At 37.0% G+C, this 21,950-nt stretch overlaps 1 protein-coding gene across 2 annotated transcripts; it reads right to left on the bottom strand.

Moving 5' to 3' along the window:
* Positions 1–6: 6 nt before the first annotated feature.
* On the bottom strand, positions 7–19,891 carry LOC121650824 (rho GTPase-activating protein 6-like). 2 transcript variants are annotated; one of them, XM_042002577.1, is made up of 13 exons: positions 19,577–19,891; positions 8,250–8,409; positions 8,002–8,073; positions 6,955–7,217; positions 6,540–6,735; positions 6,341–6,396; positions 6,082–6,232; positions 5,816–5,964; positions 3,800–3,979; positions 3,058–3,155; positions 2,413–2,675; positions 1,481–1,555; positions 7–1,398 (listed from the first exon to the last, which is right to left on the bottom strand). In XM_042002577.1, the coding sequence occupies exons 1-13, from the start codon at positions 19,721–19,723 to the stop codon at positions 830–832; spliced, it is 2,379 nt and encodes a 792-aa protein (XP_041858511.1). In that variant the 5' UTR covers positions 19,724–19,891; the 3' UTR covers positions 7–829. The 2 variants fall into 2 exon arrangements, with proteins under 2 accessions (XP_041858511.1, XP_041858512.1); XM_042002578.1 differs by lacking the exon at positions 19,577–19,891 and adding an exon at positions 12,006–12,175.
* Between the last annotated feature and the right edge of the window lie 2,059 nt (positions 19,892–21,950).

Below are 21,950 nucleotides of genomic sequence, written 5' to 3'. Positions count from 1 at the left end.
AGTCTGTGCCATTACTGTAGAGAAGCCATAACTTCTATTTTTATTATTCAGTTTTCTTATGTTTGCAGCAAACTGGCCATAATATCATGATGCAATGGCCAGCTGTCATTAAGCTGCAAAGAAGCTCACAGTTGCTGCTTGTTTGCTAAAAAGAGGAAAACAACTGGATGAAACAAGAAAGGCTGAGATTAGTAGAAAAAACAAGATATAATATTTAAAAAATTAGTTTATTGCATTGCATCAACAAGAAGAATGAATAACTGTAAATTGTGAGAATGATTCCTGGGTGGCAGCAAATGGAAAATAAGTGTTGAAATGTGACAATTTACTTTATGAAATGACTCATTTAAAAAACAAAAAAAAAAAACAAAAAAAAAAAAACATGCACTCCAGTTTCAGTTGCCTGGGAAAAAATAAATCATGGACGATAACACAGACTGCAGCATTTCCATCAGATTGCAGCATTTCAGTCCTCATTTAACTAAAATATATACATCATGATACTTTAAAGCTATATCACAAAATAAAGAAAATTTGTATTTTTACATTCAGAAAAAACATTCAAGTCCAAGTCTGACATTCAAGTCTAAATATAAGTTTTTGATGATGGTGTGGCAAATAAGCTTTCATTATTTAATTATATTACAAGATAGTAAAATAAACAGGAAAAATCATTCTTCAGATAAAAAAATAATTGAGCACCCCGGCATATTAAGTGTTGTTAATTTTCCACAACATATCAAATAGACAAGACGATAATCGTGTGATGATGTTGCAGAAATCAGGTCCCCATCCACATCCACAGTTCAGTTTATTAGTGCAGGATGCATCACACTAAGGTTTCAGACAGGGCTTCAGGGTTTTCATTTGACACCATCTGCCATACATGCCACCTCTCTGTCTGCCAGTTCGAGGTATCAGAGTCTTTTTCCCCACCAGGCCTTGAAGCACCTGTTTTATCTACAGTCTGGAGGGCAGGGCTTTGCTGAGGCAGTTTTAAGGGTTGATGGTCAGGCTGATGTGGGAAAACTGATGGTGTGGTGTGAGAGACAGAAGTTTCTCCTAAAGGTCCAGAACACCGAAGGGGAGACAACTTGTCTGTCCTGTCTGCAGGTAATGGATATGCAAGGCATCCTGTCCTTTGTGCTGAGCAGTCTGAGCTAATGGATTTTGATTGGCTGCTCAGTGACTGATGTAATGAAGAGTCTGGCTGTCTCCTCTGCTCTCTCTGGTCATGAGGACCACTGCTGCTGCGAGTCACTGGGAGGTGTGGCCTGCATTCCAAAACACCCAACGGTGTTTGTGATGGCCTGACAGGCAGCTTGTTGTTGCCTTGGTGACTGCTCAGCCCCTCTGATGATCCATACGAGTCACATTCTGATGTGTCTCCAAGAGAGCCTGAGAGAAATCATTCATTAACATCCAACATTCATTTAATATCCCAAAGCCATCTGGAGCATGTTAAAGAGGATTCTGTTACCAGTTATGTGATGGCCAATAAAATCCTTTCCAAACAATTCATGCCAGGTGTCCCAGAAACAATCAGCTGAGGCCTCTGAGAGAAACAAAAGAATTAAGAGGATTAGGTACTTTGGTTTATTATGTGATTATAGGAATGACAAATGTAACAGAACTAAAGTTATGCCCTCCTTCTTAGGCTGGCTTCTGTTTTCCTTTTGCCTTGGCAATGGTCCAATTATAAAAATATTCAATTTCTTAACGTTCTTAACGCCCTCGCCTGAAATCCTGCACACACATAATACACACACATTGCACAGTTCTAAGCTATTCACAGAGTAGCCTGGTGCTCAGCATAGGTTACAAACCTGCCTAATATACAATTTATGTATAGGTCTAAATCTGGAATGGCCCTAAGTAATACTCTGATTTGTCTGAAAATCATGACTTGGTGGAAAAATCTCTGTAAATACTACGAGTAAATACAAATAAGACAATTATCTTCTAATAAATGTAACATAAACACTGTTATGTTTCCAGCAGTTTCTAGTCTTAGTGCTGAGATATGCTAATGATGGACTCTGCCTCAGGTAGTACAGTGGATCACGCATTATTTGGAAAGTCAGTGATTTGATCCCTAACTTTCCTAGTACACATATCACATTGTCCTCTGTTGTAGGAACGACAAATAAATGGACTTAGGATGGAGAAATGTGTTTAGGATCTAAGTTCTATATGAATGCATGTAAATGGCTGCAGTAAAGTGCTTAGTGGGGTCAATAAAACCAGAAATCATCAATATCATTGCTGCTAACTTTTCTTTTAACCGGCTGCTGGCTCCAGCATGCAAACAAGAAGGTAAAAATCTCAAGGAAACAACCATTTCCAAAAATGTCAAAATAATTGCTTAAATAACAAATCAAAAATTTTCATGTTGAAGTTAACTTAACTCACCTTTGTCAGTAGAAGGACTAGGGGAAGTGCTGCCAGATCGATCTTTTGAATTGTCACTGAATACGTATTGCCTGGAAAGTCTGGAGACCCCATCTGAGATTAAACTATCGTCCTTTGGGTATTTACACAGCAGATGGTCTGACATCACAGGGGAGTTATTGTCATAAGGAGACACCTCTCCACTTGATGCTTTGAGGGAGTCCTTGGATAAGCATCTCTCTGACAGGGAGAAAGACTCCTCTGGTCTAAGAAGGCCCGGCTCCCTGCAAAAAAAAAAAAGCAATACATTTTCAGCCACTTTTGGCTGATTCAAGCATCTGGAATATGGATAGATACGCTCTGAGAAAGATGCAAGTGCATGTGAAGAACTTGAGCACTTGGGACCAGCTGCTTAGGAAGGTTCAAAACTGAATGAAAGGACCTAAAGTTTCTAAGTGGAGGCATCATAACAGTTGGTTAACTTTTCTATACTTAGAAAATGAACTTTATTGCTTTCTCTAATTATCTCCTTTAGTAGAGGAAACACTGGAACATCTTCAGATTCAGATTTTCATTGCAGCATAGGTGTCTTTTTCTAAAGTTCCTACAAAGTTTTCCTACCATCTTCCCTTTTACATCATGACTTTTGCCAACAAAGTTACTCACATGCTCTGAGAAGCCTTCCTCCGTAGCAAATAATCCACAACATCAGGATCAGTTTCAAGCAAACTCATTAGCACCTCATTCTGCAGTTCTGCGGAAACCTAGGAGAAGCAAGAGTCTGGTTTCCTTCACTTTGCCTTTATAAATCTGCACTTTAGATCTAAATTACATATCAGTCCATATTGAATGTTTAATTTCTCAGCACTGTTTACCAACAGCATTATAAGTAGTTAAGCTTTCTTTTTTTAACCAGGTTGCCACATTTGGAAAATTACTTAAGCCGCTTTTCATGATACAAAAAAAAATTATAAGACCATTTTCTCCTGGTGAAAATCTAAAACCATAAGAGAGAGGAGGATCATGTTATCTATAAACAAAGCAGAGGCTGATATAAAACTAACTGACCCATCCAGTCAGGCTTTTTGCCAAACCTCACATTTGCACTGAAATGAAACTTAATTTTCACCAGGTTTAGGCAAAAATGAAACAGAACTTAAAAAAAAGGGACAAACTATATTACTACTTCTACTTTGTTGGGTTTATGTGTCTGCAAAAGCTTTTCAAAACCTATGAAGTTAATGCTTAGATTTACTGCCTAACCACCTTCAGATGTTGCTTTGCTAAATGACTGTAGAAAAAGTATAAAATTCCCACAAAACATGACTAAGACTTGTGATGCTGGAATAAAACTCTAGGCCATCTTTAACTATTTTTATGTCTTACAATGAGGGTGATGGAGCCTTACCATGAATAGCGTGTCATATGTATCGATCATCTTTTGAACCACGCTGATTATAGCTACACTTTCCTCTGCACGGGCAAAACTTTGGACTGCAAACTCTTTGTCTGAGTTCTTCTGCTTGTGTAAGAGGTTGGGTCCAAAGATGGTGGCTAAATTGAGTGATGTCATCTTGTTTCCTGTAATCTAAACAAAACAGAACATAGTATTTACTTATGTATATCTATATAAACTTTGAGTAAACCTAAAAACATTTAATTGTCCATTTTTTACTCTATTCTTAGAGAAAAAAAAAATTTTAAGAGTTAAATTATTTATATAAAAGACAGCTGTAAAAAGGGATCCTAGGTTCCCAGGAAAGGGTGGGAATGTGCACCTACAACAAACCTGTCACCTTCAATAAGGCTAGCTTTCTCTGCCTCCTTTTGTTCAAAGATTTACAGTATGTATCTGTGGCAAATTAAAGTCCTAGCCATAAAGTCAGATTAACAAAAAAGTCCAACTTAAACTCAAATTTCCTGATTTCTCTTCTGTCTTCTTGGTTATTTTTCACTAACAGGTGCAAATATCTAAATGTTTATGAAAATTATTTTAAATATATGATTTTGTAATGGCAAAATCAAATCAAATCAAATGTTGAAAGCACCAACATCTCCACCCAAAATGGAACCAAACTCACTGATGCTTTTCTACTCATGCCCCCCCTCAACAACATAAAGAGAAATGTTAGGGCACATATATTGCTCCATCTCTTTAACAAATTTGAAACAAAAATCATAAAAAGTAAAACATTTAATTTGTCATGGTGTATGTTAGGTCTTTATCTTTCACAGAGCCTTTTCAATCCATGATGAATCAGACTAGAAATGTTTTCAGTGACATTGAACTCATTCTGACTGACCCTCTCCCACACAGTGGCGGGACTGTCAGCTCCAACAACCATGAAAAACCATAGCTTAGACAAAAAAAAAAGATGGATGCAGCCTCCAGACTTGGAAATAAAAAAGCCTTTGGAAAAAACAGCACATCCTGCTAGCCATGAGGCAGAATGCTGGTTAAGGGCAAATTTATTATATTTCTTTGAGAAAATTAAACTGACCCCACCTTATACCCAATTTGCCAACTGTTATACTAAAGAGCTTATGGTCTTAATAGCTTATTTCTTGACCAAAGACACCTCAACATTTAGAGAAGCTGTGCAAACTGAACCACAAACCTTGTGATTATAGGAAAATCCATTATTCCACCTGTGTTTAAGATAACTCACACCCATATGAGCCTGTGTCTGTGGGTTTTCAGTTGGTAATTTAACTACAAGGTCTCAAAACCCAAGAAAGCAATGACTGATATGTTTAAAATTGTGATGAACTATGTGCCTTGCAATATAACAAGCAATCAGATTGCTAAACAGGTTAAAAAAAATACCTTGTAAAATCTTGTAAAAGTTAAATAATATCTCATGGGTGCAGAGTGACCACTTGCAAATAAATGGATGGTGAGTGTTTATGAAATTTATTTATATAATACCATGAAAAAAACTGTGCAAGCAAACTAGGACAAAACAAGCTGATATTTCCTGGTGCCATGTTTTTGTTCCTTTGGTGCAGTGTGGTGAGAGTGATCATGAATCATAAAGATAACCATAATGGATTATCATGCATTATGATGCTACATTTTGGTGTAGCAACCTTCAAATTAGAGGGTGCAGATGAACACACATCTGTCCTGCTGCCCTCTCATGGCTGCTGGGATTCATCACATTAAATCTGTGAAACGGTCTATGTATGACTTTTAAGATATTTTATGACTGTAGCTCATGCAATTCTTTTTTTTTTCTTTGTTTTTTAATTTTTTTGCATATTTTGTAATCTTAACCAAAAGGTGGCCCTGGAGGGAGGAAAGACTTTATTAAGCTCTAAATAGAGACATCATGTCATTTATCTATATTTTTTCTTTCTTTATTTATTTGTTTATTTATTTTTTGCATATGTTAAAACAGAAGATGCTTAGAGTATTTTTTACCTCCTGTCCCTCACTGTCCAGGCTGTCTTCAGCATGTGTGGACACAGTGGACAATAAGCAGAGGAGGCGCTGCAGTGTGTCGCTGTTACAAGGAGGAAGCAAAAATATCAGGAGCTGGATGGCACTCTGCTGGTCTGAATATTCCAGCACTGCAGAAAAAGAAGTACATCAGTTTATGTCAGCTTCAAACAAACCAAAAGGTAATGCAAATATTTATTTCACGACAAACAGAGGACTTTTACTCAGTATGCATGTGTGCTCCTTACAGATTGTGTTGATGAAGGCTGTGTAGAGTTCTCTTGTCAGCAGTGGGTCAGGCATGTCTCTGAGGAACTCCTTTATCAAAGCAGCTACATCATGGACACTGTGTTCCTCATCCATGTGTACCTCCCATCCCTGATCAAACTCCTCACGAAGCTGGGTGAAATGTTGTGACATTTTATGCTGAAGGATATTACTTAAATTTGATGCAATTTATCAAAGTGCTGAGGTGTTGTAGGGTTCACCTTCAGTGTGAAAACTTACCTGTCGTACTCTCTTCTTGGAACTCCCAACACGGAAAATTCCAACCGTCTGCAAGCCTGAACAAAGACAAAGAATACTCAGCCTCCAAACCTAAATGAAATTAATGATTCAAAAGCTAATGACCAGGTGGTTTCAGGGGACTGAATGCAGGTGTGTATTTTTTGCTATGTTCCAATACTTTTAATAATGAACTCTGTACCATATTTTTCCAGGTGCTCACAGCAGAGATCTACTATCCTAGGAACTTGTCTGTAAATGGGGTTAAGGCTGAGCTTTTTGTCGTGGTGCTTCTCCCTGTTACCAGCTGCCTCGTCTGGCAGAGACAGCTGAAGGGCCTCCAATAGCCGAGACTGGTTATCATCAAGGTCAGTGATGCAGTCCACAGACACTCCGCCCTGTCAAGCAGACGGGTGACGAGCATATGATGATGAGAGAAGCCAGTTGCAAGAGAATTTTTGTGCTGCATTTACTTAAAGACTGCATCATCTTCAATACACAGAGTGAATCTCTAAAAAGGTCATGAATTTGCATAGAAATCTAGTGTGCAAGTGTAATGACAGACCCCCACTGTTCCTCTACATCAGCATGTGAAGTTTACTGGCATAAAAACGTACCCTCCTGCATGTCCGTGGGGCAATGTCTGTTGTGCTGGGCAGACTAGATTCATTAGGGGTCTCAGAGGTGGAGCTCAGGGAAGAGTTGCTGCTGGAGAGCTCTTTGTTAGCTTTTTTGAAGCTAGAGGACAGGTGAAGGAAGGATAGCATCAATTCAGTAGGGTTGCTGTGTTCCTCCCGCAGGTGATCGTGCCTCAGCTTGTGTATGCGGTCGTTGGATATGACATGTGACAGCGGTATGCCAAACGCCTGTGGTGTGGTCTCTTTAAGAACAAGGAGAGCAAGACAAGGAAATTTAAAGTTCACATGCTGTAGTTAGCTTCAAGTCAACAGGGACATTCTGAATTATTATTTCCTCTTAAGTCATGATTATTTTACTTTTTGAATTATTATCTGTAGAAAGTATTAAAGATTGAGTTTTGATGGGAGTAATTCACTCTTTTAAATGAATCCTCCAAGTAAAGATGGCTAGAGAAATGGTAAGAACAGTGTTCTACGGCTGGTAACTTAGTATTCAGAGGGCACATACTTTCCCAAGTGCCTTTGTAAACAAAATGGGAAAAGAGGAAAGAGGGGGCTGGGCATGCCAGAGGACAGGCTGCAAAGAATAAGCTACCACTTAAGATTGTTTTAGTTATTTCCCTCGACTGCCTCTGTCTGACAGAGAACATCACTTTCCTGCCACATTATTACAGCGGGCGGGGCAGCGTGTTGGTTAAAGATCACAGCTTCCTCTGTACTGTCAGATTCAGATCACTCTGAGCTCCACGGGTATAAACGGCCAAGAGCATTTGCTTCAGTGAGTGTACAAAGCTCCAAATGGCTAGAAAAATATCTCTTAAAGTGTCAGGAGCAAACAAGGCTGGAAAAGTCTTAACAAGGCTCAGTGACTCCCAGAGATTCAGCACAAATCTGTTGATCTTCACTGGTTTGGGAAGCATGAAAGTTTACTGTTTACTGCAGTTCCAAAATGCTCTAATACCACATAAATATTCTTCATAACATCACTTCCAAAAACATTAAGGAGTGTATCCTTAACAGAATTACCTTTGTCTTTACTCTTCTCTTTTGATAATGAATCAAACTTCTTCCTAAGAGACTTCTTGTACTTATGGCCATCTGAAAAGTTAAATTACAGAAATGTAGTTTATATTTTATCTCAGGCTAATTTTCCAAAGGATTGCACAATTTGAAAGACTTTACAAAGACAAGTAGCACTGAAAGCTTTAAGATAAAGATTAAAAACTAAAGCTGTTCATGCAACTTAGTGGAAAAGGGGAACACTGGCACAGTACATTTAGGGATGGTGATGTGGCAGCCCAGGTCATGACACTGAAGCAGTCGCCTGAAGGCAACATTCTGCAGACGAACCCTCTCCAGCTCTGAGAGGCTCTGCAGAGGGACGGGCTTCAGGCAAACGTTCCGTCCTAATGTGCTGTTCCAGGTGAATTCACCCTGAGGATACACACAGGTATTCACAAAGCACATCACATATAACTGTAGTTGTTGTCACATTAGGTTCATAACAGGCTTCAGGTATGCACAAACTGACAGATCAGCCTCATGCTTCACTTGACACCTGAAAGAGAACAGTTTTTGTTAGAGAATGGCAGCTTTAAGATGGTTTGTGATGTGTAATTGTAGGCTCTCTTTTCTAATGTTTGTATGGCTCTTTTTTTTTCATTAAACATCTTACATAATAATCTGTTTTTTTTTTTTTTCGATTATAAAAGCAATAATTAAGAGATCTGAATTTATGTATCCCTATAGAGTTTATGAAAATCTTAACCAACCAACAAAAGCTGAATTAAACTAACTGTTGTAATATAAATATTCAATCAGAAAACTAATTCTGAAGATTATCCTTTTTTACAAGTAGCATACCAATCATTAAGCATGCCTAATTTTGTAAAACCCCTAAAGTGAAATGCTTCATCTTAATTCTAATCCTTACTTCTATCCTGGCTTCACTGCATCTAATTTTAGTGCATACTTAAACAATTCCTTAATAATCTATTATTAAAATAAATCAAACTATTTTGGGGAAAAAAAAAAACATTTTTGAAGATTAGTAGTGAAGCAATAACAGGACAAATAATCTGATCTGAAATTTTCAACCTCTGAGCATCTCCATGCTGGAGATTACAGCGCTTTGATCCACTGTTGAGCCAATCATATGAGCCATGTTCCAAAGAAGCTTAGTAACTCATTATCAGGATAAGGCTTACACTAAAGTGGCTCGCCTCCTTTAAATGAGAATTAAAGCTATGCTACAGTAGCATACTATGATCTAGAACACATATGGTGCTACAAGTGTAGCATAAATACAGTTCACGATCAGAGAGGCAACTGCTCGGCCAAATTTCATTCTACAGCATCCCAACGGCCCCCAACATAAGGCAACAAGGAACTTTCTTTCACCAGAAAAAAAAAAACATGCAACAAAAACCTGTTTGGCCCACATGGCCCTGATCTCAACATCATCATGTCAGTCTGGGGTTATATAAAGAGGCAGAAGCAACTGAAACAGTCAAATTCCACTGAAGAACTGAGGCACGTAAAGCAGGATGTTGGAACAACAAACCTGTTAGGTTCTTTGAAAAAGTGTGCACAAGAGAGTTGATGGAGTTTTAAAGGCAAACAAGGGCCCTAAAACATATAGATTTAATCAAATGATTTTACATTTGCAGAACTTTATGATGTAAACTGATAAAAACAGCTTAGGGATGCTTTTTAGACATGTTCTCTTTGCCTTTGGAGTGTGAACCTTTTAGGCAGCTCTGTAAATGCTATGACGAATAGTTCTTTGTTTACTGCACAGGCAGGCTCTAACCTGCACCCAATTTGCTTTTGGAAAACCAGGATGGAAATATACCTGCATGACAGTGGAAACATCTGTTCACTGTCAGTACTGTTAGCATCAGAATAAAGCCTTAATTTCCTAAATAGGATTTTTTAGGAACATGGGAAATTATGATCAAGAAAATAGGCAATAAATACTTTATCATATAAAAAAATTAAACATTATTACATCCCAGTGATGATATCACTATGTATAAGATTTCCCTTTTTGTTTGATTCACAATATTTAGTGTGGCTACCTCTTAGTCCAGTGACCTTATGCATTCAATAACACATGAATCTGATAAACAACTTCCTGCATAAATGATTAATATTTCAAACAAATAATTTTCATTTGGAATTGATCTACTTTATTTTTATTTTTTTTTCAATAATTATTCACGGAGAAATTTCTTTTTTTCCCCCCACTATCTACTTTAAAAAAAAAATTGAATTTTTAGCTGACAAACTGGGTGATCATTTCAGCTCAAAATCACTGTGTAAATACATGTTACATCCTCAGGTGCCAGCAAACCACTTGTTTTGTCAGTCCAATATTCCAAAACTGGAAATATTCTGCATAGTCACACAGTGTGAGAACAAAAACCAACAGGAATTTATTTATAAGATGGAAGTGCAGGCATTCATAGTTGTGAAGCAAGGAAAATGTGATAGTCTTAATAAATGACACCCTAGATTAGATAATTTAAAATATAGTGAGAGTCAAGCCCATTCTGTCTCACACATTCTTCTGGTATGACAATATGGGAGTGGAAACTTTCCCTATATCTGACGTGAGGCTGAAATGAGTTCCCACAGTTTATCTTCGTCAATAAAGCGACATGTTCCACAAAATAGTCACTTCATATAATGCCAGGTACTTAGCATTTTATGCAATACTTTAACTATTACATCATACTGGGTTGTGTTTCATGCCCAGGCAGGTCGTTAAGGTGAAGCTTTTGTGATAGAGTGCTGAAGATTACAATTTTTTTACTGATCTGCCAAAGACTTTTTCAAATCACTGTTGGTAATTTTTTAACATTTGTCTGTGAGACGACAATGAGAGGTCAGACTCAACCAGTTGTTCCCAATTTTTTCAGAGCAGTAACTATCAAAGCTGGATGAGGTCATGTTTCTTATCATACTGAGCTCATGGTTTTAGGTGTCACTGCTGAAGTGCGGTTTTAAGTGTCTGACGAACAGAATTTTAAAAAGAAATGTGCACACACTGAAAAATGAGTGTTAAATCTGATTCTTATCTAAAGTTATATAAAGTAAGTCTAAAATGTACTTTTTTTTTATCTATTTATAAACATTTCCCAACAATGCCATTGACAAAGTAAGAAATCCTGTTGAAATTTACTGAATGATAAAGTCATCTAAACCCTGTTTGGTCAACACACATAACTTAAATCCAGGTGCACTTGGCTACACACTAAATTTATTTCAAAGCCTTGCTTGAAACACAACAGCACTTCCTTGAACACAATGAGAGGAAACCTGCAAGGTAGTTCATACAATATGGCTAGATTGAAAACTCAGATTACACTGATCAAGTGCACTTGAGCCAGCTCCAGTAAAATGATAAATATTCCTCGGTGTTCAGGAAGCCATTCAATAGCACATTACAATAAGAGTTTTCCACAAGAGCCCTTACACTCTTGTCCACTTTATTTGTCTCAGAATTCATAAGGTAACTCTGCATGTTAAAAAAAAAAAGAAAGAAAGAAAAAAGGCTTTCACTTTCCTTTGTTTTGTAGTTTTATTTGCTGCTACTTGAAAATGGAAAATTGCTGTGTTACTCTTATAATAAAATAAACAAATGAAATCTATAACTAAATAAATGTTCTATGAAGAACATTTATGTCTCATTTGAGTTTCAGAAGTGTATTTATTAAAAAATCTTATTAAAAAGCGTTCAGTATAAGTATTTAATTTTGTGGGAATCGTGAGGATCACTGCAGATGCGTCAATTTTAACTCAACTATAATCCTGTAGGTTTTTTTAATAATGAAAAAAAAGAAGCTAAAACTTCTTGAAAACATACACAGAAGATATTTATGTTTAATACTTTGCTTGTACACGCAATTAACACCCCTGTGTTCCTATCTGTAATTATTTCACCCTCTTTTTTAACTTCAGGAAACCAAAATCCATTTTTAGGCTGCGACGTTATTTAGAACAAACTAACACCCGGAGTTACTCACGAGATAAGTGACGCCATGTTCGAAAAGAGGTTCCTCCATCACAAAAAATAAAAATAATAATTATAGAAAAAAACTTCCACGAATGAAAAGTCACCCCCTTTGAACCCTTTAAGCGCGGACTTGGTACAAATAAGCCGACGCCACTTGACTTCAGTCGAACCCAAAATAGATAAATCCAAACTCCCATAGCATATTACGGCCATAAGGTGTCGCTAAGTGCGTTGTGAAAAGACTACATGTAGCCTACAGTCAGAGACCTGACAGCAGCGCTGCATGGAAAACATTGCGAGGGGGTGAGGGGAGGAATGTCTTCATGTTGACACAATCAGTAAAACCATTACCTACAGATCAGACTCTTTAAGTACTGACACGTTTAAGATTTCTGGACAGTTTCAGAAGTAAATCAGTATTAATACTACGTTACCCATAAGCCCCCGTCAGCGTTGCCATGGAGAATTAAATGTGCGAATAAGAGCTAAGAAACTGTCATGTTGCAGTGGATACTGTAGCTCAGGGCTACTTAATTCAGTTGTACAGTTGACTCAAATTAATGAGTTATTGTACAGAACCTCACAGGCTATTGGATCCATTAATGTGAATCAGGTGTGTTGGAGCAGGGACATATTGAAAACCTACAGGACAGCAGCACTCAAGGGTCCAAATTGAGTAGCTCTGCTTTAGCTGCATACAACTAACTAGTAGCATTAGTGGTTTGGTTAGCTAGCAGTTGAAGTAACTGAAGGGAAAACTGTAGTGTGTAAAAAAAAAAAAAAAAGTGTGTTAAAGTTTTGAAACCTCTAAGACAGTATTTTTCAATCCTGGTCCTCGGGGACCACTGCCCTGCATGTTTTAGAGACGTCCATCTTTAACACACCTGACTCAAATGGATGGATCATTAGCAGGCTTGCAAAGAGCTTGACAAGCAGTTCAGTTAACCTGAATCAGGTGTACTGGAGTTGGAAAGAACCAAAATATGCCGGGCAGTGTTCCCTGAGGACCAGAATTGAGAAACACTCCTGTAAGGTACTGTTACAAACTTAAAAGCTGTTTTTTTTTTCCCTCTGTGATGAAGAGGTGTTTCCATCGTGATGCAAACTTCACAGTATTTCAACTTTGAAGAGCCACAAAATTCCTGCTTTAAGCAAAACAGCAATATTATTTTTTTCTTCTTCGTGCAGTATAGGTTCAGTTTTTTAGTATTGTTCTAATCACCATCTAGTCATTTTATGATGTTTTTCTATGTTCACATAAGTTTTTCTTATCAAGGTACATGAGCTGAATATTTTACTGACAACAGGTGCACACCTCACGTCACAGCTATGTGAATGTGGCATTTTAGTTAAACAGAATTGATTTACACTTTTTAAGCTTCATGTTACACTTGTTTAAACAGATGGCCAAGGATCAGTGTCATGCTGTCAGTAAAATATCCTATATATATATATATATATATATATTCTTATTTATATATTCTTTTTGATAATTTTGTTGTGTAGATAGAAATAATAATGAAAAAAACATGAGAAAAAAACATTCAGAAATCAACAAGCCTCTTTTTTAATCACATATTATGACACTTTTTATCATAAATAATAAAAATGCATTTAAAGACTTCATGAACAGTTTCTTAAGCGAGTCCTATCTTGTGTCATGTTGTGAAGCTGTATCAGAATACTAGCTGCAGTAGCCAGCCGGTAGGGCAAAACATTCATTCAATTAACTAAATTTACGCCATGAGTTTGGCAGTGATAAGAGTTTTCCATTTTCTACCGCTAGTTTCGTTGAACATACTGCCAAAAAAAAGCTAACAAAAAATTACATATCCACTTTCAGATATTCATGTGTTGCTATGAAAGATTTCTAAAGACTTCTAAGATACTAATATATTCAACAGTACGTTTTTAATGGATGTGGTTTAGATTTACTGGGATTACATGACAATGTGTATGATGGTGAAAGTAAAATGATTGTCACAGTCAGAAATAAACTGTCAAGCCCAGAAAACATACTGAAATATTTCATTAAACCACCTGTAACTTAACATTTTGATAAGCTTATGCAATGTCCCAACATTTATTTCAGTCAGCAGTAGGTAGGCATGATGGTTGAAGTATTTTACGTACTGCTCTTCCTACCGCATGTCACTCTGGAATATGTCAAATCTGGACTAATAGAACCATCTGTCATTTATTTATTTATTTTTTTATCCCCCATTTTGATCTGACTTTGAGGAGTGTGTGTATGAGTAAGCATAAGCTTACATTTCTTTGCTGGAAATCACTAAGCGGGAAGATGCTACCGTACCCCAATTTATATGCTCCAGATTTTTATCCTCTCTGACTTTTTTCCTAACAATCTGCCGATGGAAATCCTCTTACTTTCACTTTTAAGCTTTGCACAGTTAATTTTCTTGTATTTAAGTTCACCAAGTGTTTTAAGTCCCATTATTTAAGTTCTTCTACCAACCACAGTTCTTTGAAGATGATGGTTCAGCACTATCCATCTACGGTTTCAAAACGTGTTGGATAGCTCTTATTTATTTTTTCGTAGTTCAGTCAATCTCCTTAGTAATTATATTTGCTTGATGCAGACTAATAATTTGACTCTTCTGAAACAGTAACGTATTTTCCACAACCACAGGATTTGTTTTCGAACATGAGTGTTTCAGGAATGAGATGTTGCATCTCATTCCTGAAATGACTTGCTGCTTGATGAAACATATTAATCATTGCAGAGCTTTTCCAAATGGGAGGTTCACGCCTATTTGCTTAGTTAAATCCAGGGTGGCGGCACCCTTTTTATTTGTTGGGCGGGGGCAGACAATGTCTTTGTTGTTTTGTTGTGTACTTTTTGTTGTGTAATGTTTGTACTGCTGTCGCTTTTATTATTACTGAAAGCAAAGCAAAAGACAAAAACACCTACATTTTTAAATCTCTCAAAATAAAAGTTTATAACAGTTTTGGATTTAAATGTGCCATTTCATATTTCACAAAAGTGGCTTCCTTTTTATGAGATCCCAGAGGGCATTTTTCAGTTTCCTGCCTTTTCCCTTCAGACCATCTCTCTTTCACAGTGCTTAGAGGAATGCTGATGACAATGCCTAAACCCGCCTGCAGCACAGCACTCTTAAACTTCTATTTCTCTGCACTATACCATATTATTTAAACAGCTTATATATCTAGAAAGTTCTATAGCATTCAATAATATACATTTATGTTTGTAGCAAATTGTGATTTTTCACTTTAATCATTAATGTCTTGAAAACTTCCATTACAAAATTAAGCACAGCTCACTGGCATGTGACATGAGGCCATAGATCTATAGTTACAAAAAAGTGCAAGCTTCCTATTGGATAATTATTGCATTGGCGATTATCTTTCAGCTAGCAACAAGTTATTTAACCCCAACTGATGCAATGAGTAAGCTTCTCATTTCTTAAACATCCCGTGATCAAGGAAAAGATGTTGGTCTGGTCAAATCATTGGCATGCGTCAAGCAGAGAAAATATCTAAGGAGATTGCAAAATATACCAAAACTGGGATAAGAGCTGTTCAACCCGTAATTAAAAACTGGAAGGATAGCAGGAAACTATCATCTTTCAGGACAAAATGTGGTCAGAAAAAAATCTTGAATGATGACGATTGGTGATCCATAAACGGTGAAATCAGATGGTAAATAACAACAGAACTTAGGGTTATGTTTAAAAGTGACACTAAGAGCATTTACACATGCACAGTGCTAAGGGAACTAAAAGGATTGGGACTGAACTGTTGTGTAGCCATAAGAAAAGTACTAATCAGTGAAGATAGCCATAGAAAAAGGCTTCAATTTGCTAGATTGGACTCTGGAGCATGTGGTTTGAGTCAAGATTGACCCTATTCCTGAGGGATGGAAGCATCTGGGTAGGAAGAGAGTAAGATGCACCTATCATGCCAAGTGTCTATTATACTAGCCTGTGGGGGAAGTCTACGATCTGGGGTTGATCCAATTGGTCAGATCTATTCTGCAACATTATGTGCCCAAAGAATGAGCTGACTACCTGTATATACTGAATGATAAGATTATTCCATCAACAGATTTTTTTCTTCCCTGATGGCCCAGACCTATTCCAAAACGACAATTAAATAAATCTTTTGACATTAGAGAAGCTTATCAAAACAATACCACACTGAATGCTGCGGTAATCAAAGCTAAAGGCAGTCCAATAAAATATTACAGTGTGTGACCTTTCTTTTGGGTGGTGACTTTTCTTGGCTGGGCAGTGTATTAATAAAGAAATAAAAAAAAAAAAAAAAAAACGTCATTAGTTGAGAATCGATGTGATCCTCTGAGACAAATATACACTCACTAAATCTATGGCACTTTAAATCCAGAGTTCTTCAGCCCAGCATTAACAGAATACAATTTAAATTATATTTGAATTGTCAGCCATTACAAATCTTTCTTTTAGCCAACAGGACTATCAGTGAAATTTTTGACAAGATGACTGCTCACATCTTTGAAGACCATCTCCTATCTACCCCTGGCTCTGTGTTCTCGTGATTATTATCCTCATTTTGTCACATCATTACACTCAAATGATGAATAGCACCATCTAAAGGTCATATAAGTTTCTAGGGTTTCCTTGGTTCCTATGAGAAAGTAAAATTGAATTATATTTTGTGGCTGCATATCTAATCTGGGTATTTAAAGCATCATATAAAAAGATTTCTTTAATGCATTCATAATCACCATCTTCCTCAGACAAGGTTTTGTGAGGGCAGTATTAAAGGGAAAGCGTGCTGCATGGCAGTTTAATAAGTTTTTTTTTTGTTTGTTTGTTTTTTTTTTTACATTAAAGATTCAACTACAAATTTAATTTTATATATCTTACAAAGTCATAGCCACAGGCTATTTCAGCATAAAGGGAAATGAAAAGTAAAACAGACTTAAATGAACTGCATGCATAACTAAATAATTTTAGGAACCTTTGTGGAGAAGAGACAGGATTAGTCCTGCATTAAACCGTCATACTTGTTATAAAATAAAATTAAAGAACATGCAGAGCTGTTCCATTATTATTGCACTGTTGAGTGCAACACGAAAGAGTGAAGACACACACACCCCCTTTCCTCTTGCTTATCTGGTACCTTAAAAAAAACATCTGTTAATCCATATTATGCCTTCATTACTTTACTGTATTCTTACAGGATAAATGAACCTAATTTAATTATTCTGTGGAAGTATGTTGCCCATTTAGGGTGAAAACACTCTTTTGACTAAACAGATCCTATCTGTTATAAAACCACAGAAGTGCCGCTTAAAACTGAGATTTAAATGAACTGATTCAAAACAGTGATTTTACACTTGTTTTTACAACTAACCTGTGGCATGTTTTTTTTTTTCCATAAATCAGACATGTAGTTGATGCTGTGGTGCTGCCATTTTAAAGCCTGCAGATTAAGCCCCCCATGCCATGCAAACGGACAGTCTCTGGTGGGAAGAAATATGTGCCTGAGGGACTGTAGCCAAGGATCAGGTCATGCTGCTGTACTGCGAGAAATAAGAGTTGAGGCCTTCTTCATGTAAACCAGATGTCTCTGCTTTCTATCTCAGCTCACAGTGCAGAAATTCAGCATGAGTAAACCAATAATAAAACACAAAGATATTCAACCTATGGAAAATACAAGTTAATTCATAAAGATGATTAAAAGTAAAACATTTTGACTTGTATTTTTAAATAAGGGAAATGATGTGCTCTTTTGCCTTTTAAAGGCAGTCTTTGATAGCTTACAACACTTTATTAGGACACATCAACTATTGCAGGTTGCAAGTTCTATTAATTGTAGACTAAGCAGTACCACGGCAATGCACATCGTAGATCATACGCAATATGCAGCTAGTTCTTATGTTTATGAGAAGATTATAGAGACTGAGTAAGACATATTGTGTGTCATGAAATCTGAGTCTTGCAGTGTTGGGGTCATTACTGGGAGGAGGTGCACCAGTGTTGGGGGGGAATCAAGCATACTGTAATCCTGACTTCACTACTGTTGTTGTAACAGTCTCTTGGATACTATTGTCCCTGAATGAAAAACTGCCTGAATATGTGCACACCCACAAAATGTGACTTTGATTACTGACTTGAAGTAAGGTTTGCATACAAAGGCACTTACTTACTGTGACTGTAAGCTGACAGCATGGTCATGTGAGTCTTCAGATAGGATCTAAGACCATAGAGTTCAGCTCAAGTGGCTAGAGTTCCTCTCAGTTTTATAATGGAAATTAAACACAGTTGTTACAGCTGCATATTGCATACAAACCTCAACAAGTCTTGTAAACATGAACAATAATGGAAGTATGGTAGCATCTTCAAGCTTAGTGATTTCCAGCAAAGAAATGTAGGCTTATGCTTACTCATACACACCTCAAAGTCAGATCAAATAGCCCTTCCTATAGTGACATGAAATTGTCAGCAGGAATAGTCTGCTTCATTCAGATTTTCTAAAGCTGGGTGCTCTCTGGGTGCAGGATGAGAGTTATTGTTGATGCCTATAGCGGGTAGATGCCTTGCATTTTTTACAAGTCTTTTACAGTGTCAGATTTTTGACATATTTTCATTATAGTAAATTAAACAGTGTTACCATGAGGACCGTTTTAAGTAAAACAGTACAGACTGGTTAAATCCTCCACTTATATATTAGGTGCTTTGTTTTATTGGACAATATAAAGTAGATTTCAGTGCATTTTCTGCAGCTGTTGCTGTACATAGTGTTGTCATTTTGCTTTTCTCTCAAATAAAGTTTGGCATGTTCCTGTTAGTTGGATCAGAGTCTCATATAAGAAGTCCTGTAAGGATTAAGACTGATTCACAGTGCATTCATCTTTAGAGGTTGTTTCATATTCTTTTTACTACTGACATATTGCAAGCTTGATACAGGAAATAATTAAACCAACACATTTTTTTCCAGTCATTCATTCCCACCGTGAGGCATTTTTTCAGCATCGCAGTCACAGCAAATGCCGTTGACATCATTAGTTTCAAAACATAGAAACTGAATCACATATCGTGACGCAGGGCTGAAACACTGCATTAAAGGTCCACACGTGATGCCAAGCTGCGGCCAGATTCCTTGCAAGAGCAGGAATCAAATATCTCCTTTTATTTGAATTATTACATACAACCAATGGAGCATTCAATTTGTTTATACGTGTACTTTTTCTATTAAAAATGGATATTTTGAATAATCCTGGCCAATTAATCCACGAGGGAACTCCAGTTACTTCCGCAATTTAGTAAGCAACGCAGTCTCATCAACTTTTAAATATTGTAAAATAGTACTTTGTGGAAGCTTTGACATGAGAAATTAAAATTGTATTTGAAGAGTTTGTTTGTCAAAAGTTTTAAGACACCTGCAGCCCCGCAAGTCATTGAGACTGAGATTATTGTCAATATTAGCCTACCTGGGAAAAATAACGCCATGCAGCACCGCTTACTCACTGTTTTTATCCGCCACCTAAATTAACACCAAATTCTCTCATTTTTGGTGTCTGGCACATGAGGCTGTCAGATTACCAAAGAGGTAACTGACCTTATACGGTGTCTCCTCAGCTTCGGTGCCATAGTGCCGCATCAACGCCGACTCCAAACTCCTGGTCTGCCTCAGTCTCCGCTTGGAAATACTTTTGGGGCTTAGTGAGCATGAAAAAACACTGCTTAAGAGCCCCTGAGCGGACATGTCTCATTTAGTTGATCGCGTAAAAATAGTAAAGAGAAAACAGTAAAAACAAATTCATATCCGTGCCAAAGGTCCAAGCGAGAGGTACCGTTTCACAGCAGCAGCAGGTCTCCACCGCGTCAAATGCGCAAGATGGATTATGAAATACGCGCCTGTATTCTCAGGTCACCTCCTCCACCTCCCAAATCTGTGACTCAGTATGCTACTTCCTGCTTTAAACATTTGCCGTAATGATGTCAAGAAGTATGTTAATTCCCTCCCCTAACATAAAAAGCCCACCAAGACAACATATATTTGGATTGTGATAATAATGTTATTTATGTGGGCGTTGTGTGACTCATTCTGACTATTTAAACGGATCCTGCTTAAAAAAAATAAGAAGGCACTCTTGGTAACACAGCAAAAAATTTCAATATAATTAACGTTATTTGCGAAATACCCATCAAAAATTAGCCCACTCAAAACAAAGAAATTATTCTTATAACCGAATATCAACATTTTGTGTTTATAAACTGAAAAGTCAGTTTCAGTTAATAAAATAAGACAAAGATATACAATTCATTAGCATTTATATACTATCTGTTTGGTGTTTGTATTGCATTATATGCTTAGCAATTAGAGTAAACTGGTGAATATTTATGTTAAAATGTCTGTAAATAATGAAGCACATGACTTTTTATACATTTTGAAAAACCCCAAGAAAGCTCAGCTCTTTCTTTTTACCTCTCATATGTGATACTCATGGTGACAGACATGTTACACTGACCTTTTCCAAATGAACTACTTTCACATAATCACACTGCATTTTTTCACCATAAGCAGTCCAGATACATGGCATGCAATGCCCTCTGAATGGACGCTTCCTGTGGGAGCCCTGGGGAAGGGACCAGTGTGATAACATGACATGTAAACCAGCACTGTATGGCCTCGATAAGGATTCATCAGATACCAGAGTCCACCAAACAGACAGGGGAAGTGGTGATAAGTGGGCGGCTTTACGTTTGATCCACTTATTTCTTGGTGGTGAAGTTTGGAGTAAAGACTCCTGGAAGATTCTCATCAGACTTCCCGTTTCTCATTTCTCAGAGGGATAGGTGCAGCTTACACATCCATCAACCTCATTATGGTTGGCTGTAGTACATTTTTATATATTAATAAAAAACAGAAATCTGCATTAGCTTTTTAAATTCTTAAATCTTAAAATATAAATGCTGGGTACTCTCTTTGTCTGTGGAGCAGTACATTGTAGAGTTACAGTAAGAGCATAATGAGCAGCACAATCTTCAGGCCGTTGACAGGGAAATTGTTAACACTCTGTCTAAAGCAAACAGGTTTCCTGGGCGTATGTGGGAGCTCATTTTTCCTGCTGATGTATTAGCTCAGGTTTCAAATTTCATTCAATCTTTGAAAAACAAGACTCCACATTCTCAAATCACAGAGGGGGCAGCTACGTCACGTATAATATCTGTGAGAGATTCAGGGCTTGTTTCAGAAAGACATTAAATTATTTTTTTTTCTTTCACAAGATTAGATGAGTCACAAGCATGCTCATTTGTGAGAGAGAGGAGGGAAAGGGCCACTAGGTGGCATTAGCAGATCAACTTTGGTTCTTAATCATCAGCTGAATCAAGACATGATGGACAATGTTAATTATTAATTTAAAGTATTTAGCTTCTTAGCATCATTAACTCCCCTTTCACCTCTGACTACATATACTGCCCCTGTGAACATCTCATAGCCTCAGGGTTGCTGAAGGTAATTTGATTAAACTGGAAATGTTAATACGTAATACACAAGCACACTCATCACAAATTATATCTCTCTATAATGTAAAGTTTCAAGGTGATATGATATCAAATACCTCATAGGCTTTGTGTTATGCCAAAGAAACATTTGCTTTAGTGATGAAAATGTTCATTTACTCACAAATTCAGGTTCCAGGCATGGACAGAAAAAACATAACAATCCACTGAAATAGAAACAAGTGACATTTTCTGCAGGATTGTTTAAACTTTTGTTTAATACACTTGTTGTCATATATGTATTCTGCAATTTTTTAGCTTTTGTTTTATTTATCAAAAAAATGTTTTCATACCCTAAACAGAGACCCCCCCCTTTTTTGTTGGATTTACATAAAAGATACAGACTGATGGACATTTCTAGACTTTGTGAATGGCTGAGGCATATTTATGCTTGTTGTCATTGCAGTTGAGACAAGCTTATTGCT

The sequence above is a fragment of the Melanotaenia boesemani genome, chromosome 12, assembly GCF_017639745.1.
Source record: "Melanotaenia boesemani isolate fMelBoe1 chromosome 12, fMelBoe1.pri, whole genome shotgun sequence".
Taxonomy (NCBI): Eukaryota; Metazoa; Chordata; class Actinopteri; order Atheriniformes; family Melanotaeniidae; genus Melanotaenia; species Melanotaenia boesemani.
This window is presented reverse-complemented; position numbering and strand designations above follow the sequence as displayed.

Coding starts and splice junctions, on each gene's coding strand:
- LOC121650824 (XM_042002577.1), bottom strand. CDS start 19,723: ATGTCCGCTCAGGGGCTCTTAAGCAGTGTTTTTTCATGCTCACTAAGC. Junction 8,074..8,249: donor CCACATCACCATCCCTAAAT/GTACTGTGCCAG, acceptor TTAACTTTTCAG/ATGGCCATAAGTACAAGAAG. Junction 6,736..6,954: donor CCCCACGGACATGCAGGAGG/GTACGTTTTTAT, acceptor TCTGCTTGACAG/GGCGGAGTGTCTGTGGACTG.